General features: G+C 35.7%; 1 protein-coding gene across 1 annotated transcript; it reads right to left on the bottom strand.

Annotated features, from left to right (window-relative positions):
- Positions 1-533: 533 nt before the first annotated feature.
- LOC134821727 (uncharacterized) lies at positions 534-7,887 on the bottom strand. Its single transcript, XM_063832470.1, has 13 exons — positions 7,672-7,887; positions 6,670-6,759; positions 6,447-6,486; positions 6,081-6,177; positions 5,682-5,771; positions 5,375-5,460; positions 5,006-5,095; positions 4,726-4,826; positions 4,295-4,398; positions 4,076-4,158; positions 3,443-3,538; positions 1,406-1,547; positions 534-982 (listed from the first exon to the last, which is right to left on the bottom strand). Exons 2-13 carry the CDS (start codon positions 6,699-6,701, stop codon positions 870-872), a joined length of 1,074 nt encoding a protein of 357 aa, XP_063688540.1. The 5' UTR covers positions 6,702-6,759; positions 7,672-7,887; the 3' UTR covers positions 534-869.
- Between the last annotated feature and the right edge of the window lie 403 nt (positions 7,888-8,290).

Genomic DNA, 8,290 nt, shown 5'->3' with positions numbered 1-8,290 from the left:
ACTAACGATTACTTTATCGGATTATTTCATTACATTTAGAAGATTAGCGTGTACGTGTCTCGTGTGTCTAGCCTTGGTTTAACTATGTTAATGAAGTGAAAAACGTGAGAATAATAAGTGATTTTTAGTATCTATACTAGACAAAATTTATATAATATGAAATGTTAAATGTTGACCAGTTTACTCATAACACTCCATATATGTGACCAATATAGTGACTATTTTAATGACTATTATCATCATCATAGTGGCCTAATTTAACTTATAGAGTCACTGTAATATCTTAAGTGTCCAATAGTGATCACTGATCGGTTGAGAGGATGTCTTGTGGAATACAGTTGTTGAACGGTTTTGGTAAATTTTTTAATGTGACTTCTGTTTTATTCCCGATATTAAGTTGCACACTGAATAAGTTACTCCAGTTTCTTTAGAACACAAAGACTCGTAAGTAATCGGGTTATAAATTAGATATGATTCTGTATTATTTTCTGGTAGTCTTTGCGGATTTAAGAAGGTCAAATGAACACAACGGATTCGACAAAACTATTTAACATTATTCAACAGTGGTTATACGGTCGGATGCATGCAGCTGTGGAAATGAATAGAAAGCTTACACGATAAAATACTAAGCAGACTAGTCAGCAAAACAAAACTCTCGCAAAAATTAGATCTTTATTTATTGATTAATTCTAATCTACGACTATTGGGACTTAAAAGCGCTTTCAAAAATTCTAATTGAAAATAAACTCGATTTAACATCTCGTCTTTTGATATCTGACATATAAACTACACGTTTTGTTTTCATGATGTTATAACTTTCTAGAGTCCTGATGTTATCTTGAAAGTATTGTCGTAGAGTCTAAAGAGATCTATGCGAAGTTGCATGATCGCTCCTTGCACATGCAAGCGAAGGGTCGTTTCAGGAAGGTGAAGCTGTCGTCCCAAGTTCCGTCCTTACGGGACATGGCCACAACTTGTTGCTCTGAAAAGAAAATAATTAAATAGCAAATAAATCATAGGCGTGTAATTGGTTTGGAGAACTGTTTTCTACTTTAACTGGTCACGTGTCGAGCATGAATTACTGTCACGTGTCCTAACGTTTTTAAAATGGAATAAACTATATTTTAAATGTTTTAAGAACTACCAAATTGTTATTGAACAATTAAAGTAGCAATCTCAATTATTGTTCAACTTTTAACAATTATAGTAATAATCTATACCTAATTTTCATTTAATTGATCTGACACAATATGTGAAGTTGTAATGATCATTCTAATTTTTAATTTCTAATTACCTACACCTCTTTTTTACTTAACTGGTTTAGTATGAATTACTGTTAACAATAGTAAATACAATAATAATATTAATTATGATAATAATATTTAATTATAATAATAATCTATACCTCCTCGTTTCTTGACCCAGTTGTCGGGTTGCAGTTTAAAGTCCCACTTAGGACTGTAAGGAAGGGGGGAGTCGTCCCAGTGAGTCCAAACTCCGTTACCCTTACCTTCCGCGTCCATCTGCTCCTTCTCTCCTATCCATACCTGGACAATTTCATTGTTTTATAAAGTGCATACTGGAAAGTTGAATTTGTTAACAATTGCAAGATTATTCAAATATTCTACATTTAGATTATCTTCCGGAAGCTTTTTTAATTTATGGGCTCAGCCAGAATGGTATTAGTAGGTGGGGTGTCTACTGTTTGTGATATTATAGTGCACTCTATAATATTACAGAAGATAAATCACCATGGTAACCAGCTCAGTAACCATGGTGACACGTAGATTTGAAATTAAACTGACTGTCCCAACTCACCGCCCCATGATGACGTAGCATCTTAATAACGACTTGAAGCTGGTTGTAACTTTGTAAAGTGAATTGTCCCCAACAAAGAGGCAACATGGAACACCACCATCTTTAGTAGGTTGTTAAAGTCATTATGGCCCGCTTTATACCTTTATAGGAACAGTACCGCTCTAGCTCAATCATCCAGAAACTGTGCAATATAACATGTTATAATTACTGCTACCTTTAGGCAACTTTTTGTGAGTCTGCTGTGTAACGTTACACTTCAATCTAGGTTGTAGACCATAAGGTTTCTATGTGGCCAATAGTCCACATGAATGCCCTTACAACAAAGTGGGTTTAAGGTTCGGTGGAATTATTTTAAACTCCGCGAGTTCGAGTTAGCTCAAACAATGAAAACTTTGTAGGTTAGTCCGAAATTAAATGTTAGATTCTCTAAGTGAAATTGTCGCCATAAATACAAACTCCAGGATAGCTTTACCGATGGATGAATCAGGATTCTGACTCAGGATTCTGAGCTTGGCTTTATATATCGTTCACATATTACGTAATTACTTTTTGGACAATTTTAACCCCCCTCCGTTATCAGTTTTACACTTATAGCTATTGTGTCAAAATTGCACTAGCGTAATCATTCGGAAACCCCCCCCCCCCCCCCCCCACCCTCGGCTGCTTACGTAATATGCGAACGACCCCTTATTGGCAACGGCCGACTTTACGTTTCCTAGTTCTGTGGACTGTGACTCTTTTCAGCATTAGCAGCTCTAAAAGCATTGAAGCTAAAGTTAAACCATGAGAGGTTGCAAGGAAAGTTTATGGGTATTTCATTAAGTTGCAAGCGGCTTACACTTAAAGATAAGGAGTGTCAAAAATAGGCGACAACAAAAAACGGGTAAAACATTTAGGCTGCGATGTTGAGAACTCGAAAGGAGGCAGCGTTCCTGTCTACATCTTTGGTGGGATCTAACCTTATCGACAGTCCTAACCATGTGTGTGACATTCATGGCCGTGCAACTCTTGCCCGGATATTGAAGCCACCCTAAGTCGAAGTAAGTGATCAACCCCTTCCTATAGTCAACCTTTATAAGCCTCCCAACTCTTTATATAATCCCGTATATAATAATATAATATTCTCACAATATGATAAAATATAATATAATATAGCGAGAATTTATACAATTAACTGTTATAAGGGATTGGAACTAACGAACCCCATGTGGCAAAGTCGGTGAGGCATATAAAAATATTACCTCCTTACCTTAGGAATTAAAGTGATGATGAATAACGATCATGGTAAACATTATTACTATATTATAACTTATATAAAACTATAAAACTTCCTATGATTACTATATTATGATATAATAGAAGTAGTAATTTCTGAATAGATTTGTTTCTTGAGATGATCTAGTTGTTTGCTGCTGGATAATTTCACCACACCCTTTAGAACCACTCTCACATGGTTATTACCTGCCACTTGTGTCAGTTGCTAACCATATGGGCAGACTACAAGCACATTATTTCATTTCATATAACAAATAAATATAAGGGGTATAGTGATGATAATGATGATAAGATGATGAGTCACCATGGTAACCAGCGCAGTAACCGTGGTAATATAAAATGTTCTCACCCAGTTGTCGTTGTTCCACCGTTTCTCGTGGAGGGTGTCCCCTAGAGCTAGCTCAGCTGCAAACATCAGCTCAGCGTTATCTTCTTTGCTCTCAACCTGAATGTTAACCATGTTAACTATGTTAAATACGTTAACTTTGATCTCAATCTGGAGAGGGAAGGAACTGTTATAGTTGTGATAAAGGGTACAGGGTGTTTCAAGACTCGTGTCCAAATTAGAAATTATAATTTTTCTATTTTATGAAGGAGCAAATTAAATGAAATCGGTTTGGGAATGCTTGTTAGGTATTACATTTTAGTTATTTCTTGCAAAATTGTGTTAAAACCCATTTTTTCATAATTTTGCAATCTTTTGAAATTTTTCGAAGAAGGACCTATTTGTTAGATTTTAAGGACCTATTTGTTAGATTTTAACGGCCTTTCTAAATTCGGACACGAGTCTTGAAACACCCTGTAGAATAACTAGAGACTGCAGTCTGCAGAACATGTCGCAATATAGTGCAAATTGCGGTCACAATCCGATCAGCCGGAAATATTGATAGAGAAAATGAATGCATGTTAACCAAGTTAACCATGTTAACCATATTAACTATGTCAACTGTGTTAATTGTGTTAACTCTGTTAGTTCTTTTACCGTAGCGAAAGTAAGTCCCACACTCTCACAATGTCCCTTAGCTGCTGTCCAGCTCACATGTTTTGACAATACCACGTATTTTCCTGAGCAGATTTATTGGTTAACAGTTAACACTTTTATATAGCCTCATAAATATAAAAACATTTAGATTAATTAACATTGTAATTTCAAACAATCAGTAGTACTTAAGATGAATAAGAATTAAAATAAGCATCTTACCGCAGTATTGGCAAACAAAGGGGAGTGGCTTGGAGGCGAAGGTATCGTCCCAATATCCTTTCTTGTTCACTTGCACAACCACCTGATATTCATAGCCCTTCTTTCTGAAGGTTAAAAACTGTGGTTTAGGAAACGCTTGATCACAAATGGGTACTTGTAATTGTATGTTAATTTTCTACAATGTGAATCAAGTAAAATAATTGGCGTCATCGGCACATTTTACAGTCAGTTTGTCATACTAAACTTCAAATATAAAAAAGGTCAGAGAGTAACATGGTTGACAAGTTTTAAGCGGGTAAGAGCCAGTCCAAACCCTGACTCAATAACATATCATGAAGGCCTTGTTTTAATTTGTATTGAAAAACACTTATAATATGATAGCATTCTTAAATAAATATAATAAAGCACTACAAATATAACAGCTTCCTTACTTTGATCCCTGTTGTTGTTGGTCAGGCATGCGAGCACGGAAGTTGTTGTACCGAGCCATACCCCTATCTTCGTAGTACCACTGCTCTGGGTTAAACTCTCCCTGTTATCAGACACATTAATTGGGGGAAATAAAATATTTATTTTATTAGGAACATGTTACATTTTAATTCATAAGTGTGATTAACAACTACAAGTGTACTTAATTCTTATCAGTATATTTTCTTATCAGAAAGATTTCTTATCTGTCTATTTTCTTATCAGTATAATATCTTATCAAACCTTTTCCTGCTTGGTAAGTTTCCTGTCGTTGTCTATTCGTTTTGTGAGTCCGATGTAGGCCCAGTTTCCAAGCTTGTACGGGTTATTGTTCTGGAGGTAAATTAGGTTTATATTTAGATAGTTGGAGACTGAATCAGTTAACAAAATAAGGGGTTCAATTCCAAGTCATTACCAAGTTTTCAGTCGTTTACCGACTTTTTTATGTCTTTAGAATTACAAGTCCTTCATATTATAACTTTATAAAGCCAGGGTTTATTTATAAAGCCAGGGTGTGGACTGGCTACGACTGGTTTATATTAAAGTACTTCCATTACATAATACTCAATAAATTTAATTGATTTGTAGTGCTGTAATTAGTTTAAAACTCACATCGAACTTCATTCCGAACGCGTATCTGATAAGGGTCTTAACATCGTTGTTTTCAGCCGAGTTCTGCACTGTTGCCATGCCAATTCCTGTTATGTTAATATTGTGTTTATCATACAAATAATGATTAGAAAAACAAGCTGGCTTATTCCTTTCACGAGACTAAAAAACAACAACATTGTACGAATTTCCTTCGTACCTGTGATACAAACAAATAAGAATTAAAATGAGATCTAAAACATGCCCGATTTCTTAAGTTTCAAGTATCTTATACAAAATGTCAAACACAAGGAAATATTTTACCACTAACCAGTGTTGGTGAGAGGCCACTGTAAGTGGGAGCAGTAGTCACGTGCGTTAGTGTAGTTCTGTGGTATCTTGAACAGGAGATACCGGCATGCTGAAAATGTTCCCCGTTATTTTCTGTGACTTATTACGAGAGAGTGCAGTGCACATTTATTGCATGTTGGGCGAGTTATAGGTACAATTCCGACTGTAGCTGTTAGAGGGCTATAAGCCGGCTGTTACAGTAAGAGCCCTCTAACAGCCATCTTATAGAAAAACACAAATAAGTGCAAGCTGTCAGAGGGCTATTAGGGGGCTGTTGCCTGTAACAATATCCCTTTGCACCTATTTGCCGGCCTGTTGATATAAGTAAATAAATGAATGAAAAATCGAAAAGTTGAAAGAAAAAATTCAGAAATCTTACTCATCACGACGTTCTGGGAGGGAGCAAGCTTTTGCATCTTCCTAGCTTCAATAACCGTGGGGTCTGATTCAAATATTTCCTGGTCTGTTGGCAACTCCTGTAGATGGGAAGCTTAGTTAGAAACTACTTCTATAATTAAACAGTAACACTATTATTGTTGGAGGCTTAGTAACTGCTATTATTTTGATGTTTAAATAAAACTAGATCCTATTCATTTATTGATTTAAGTTAAAATTTTGATATTTATAAGTAAATGAAATAACAGGATTACAAATTTTCTATTTGATAATTTTAGTTTTACTAGAAACTGCTGCTTAAATTTGGCCTTGATCGGGTCCTCAAGACGATAATAATAAAATCACTTACTGGGGGTGGGTCGGGTTTCCATTTAGCGGCGGCTAGAGCCCTGAGAAACACAAAATATTACAATAAAGCATTGTGGTTGTAAAAGCACGCAATTTTAAAAGGTAATCAAATTGTAATGTTATATTCATGGATCAAAAGTTACTTGAAACATTGAACTATAATTTTGAAAATCCGAGATTTAACAGTTTATTTAATAGTTCAATAAGTTACTTTTAAAACTTACAACAGGGAAGTTACAAATACTAATTTCAGCATATTTCTGGGGGTGAAGGGAATGGTCGGTTTTATCTTCTCCTTGTTTTCTTATCAGACCCTATAATTGGATCCATAAATGGATGTATGATTAGAATTTTATGTAAGACTTTTTAGTTATCACTTACAAATTATTACTGCTTTCAACGCGGTTAACAGTTATTAAATTTAGGTTATTGCCATTGGTATTGCTAACGTGTTCAAACTAAAAAGATCGGAAAGTCACCTCCAAAACACTTCTTGTTTAAAGATTAAACTTGAACTATCAATTTAAATCCAGCGAATTTCTTAAATTGCAGCGGAAAATCTTTCGACTAATGCATTTTATAGATTTCGACTGCAGTCTGCATTGTAATTATCATCACTGAATCGGAGCAACCTTACAAACCATTAAATTTGAACAACGGATAAAATTAGTAAAAAGCAAAACTGATAATTCAGAATTGGTTTAAGTTATAAAAAGAAGTAAGTCACACCTTAAACTAGTATTAGTAAGAACTATTGACAATAGTTAAATAGCTGATATTGATGACGCACTGTCGTTCTTACTAATACTAGTTTAAGGTGTGACTTACTTCTTTTTATAACTTAAACCAATTCTTCAATAGTATTGAAGACTATTGTCAGCATCATCATATGGTGTGCGAGGAATTATAATGACTCCAAAAATAAAAGCGGTGGAGATCTATCTAGCTTTACGTAACTCTTAAGCCTAAACTAAGAAACTTCAAGTCACAAATGATATAGTCAGTTGCCCGGCGACGCCCGATTCAAATGTCTGCACTCGAAGACTGTCACTCAACATGGTGTTTTTCCTCGTAGCGACTATCACATAGGGTTGCAATAACAACTCAGCTCAGTGGACTAAATCCAGAACTGTCCACCACACCCATGACTAAATCCTTTTGAACCCTAGACAAGGATCATGTTTATAATTTACTCAAATTCCTCACCAAAAGTGTAACTATTTTACCTGCAACTTGCGTATCATTGTTTTATCAGCTACGTTTAACACTTGTTCCAGGCACGTGAGAGCACGCTATACCGACACAGCACCCTAGCAACTCCCTAGCAACTCCCCATCAACACAGCACCCTGCAGTTACTAACACTTGACTACAGCGGCCCTGGTGGAGTCAAGTCATGGATATAACCTCACGATCGCATCTACCTCCGCTTCAGGTTACACTAGTAATTAATTAGTACATTAGCAGAGAGTACGCTCATAGCAACAGGTTAGACGAACAACACCAATAACTATAAGTCTAAATCTGGTATTATACACTTTATACACTGTGACATTGTTGGCGGTAGCTCTAAGAGTAGGGAGGCAATAATCATTACTCAGCGGTAACAGATTACTTTAGGACACTTTCTCTCATAATACTTAGTGGTGAGGCACTGTACTTCAAATTGGTGTAATTTCTTTCGGTTTGGAAAAGGAGACACTGCGGCCACTTTACCCTATTTTGGTTAAGGTAACATTTTGTACAGGTACAGGTTTTGACACGGTCAAGCAAGCTACATAACTACCTTTTTGTATAATTCCGTAAGGGCTACGATCACCTTTGGAATGCAGGAATTGCATGCTTA

This window comes from Bolinopsis microptera, chromosome 10, assembly GCF_026151205.1.
Source record: "Bolinopsis microptera isolate Bmic1 chromosome 10, MBARI_Bmic_1.0, whole genome shotgun sequence".
In the NCBI taxonomy this organism is placed as follows: Eukaryota; Metazoa; Ctenophora; class Tentaculata; order Lobata; family Bolinopsidae; genus Bolinopsis; species Bolinopsis microptera.
This window is presented reverse-complemented; position numbering and strand designations above follow the sequence as displayed.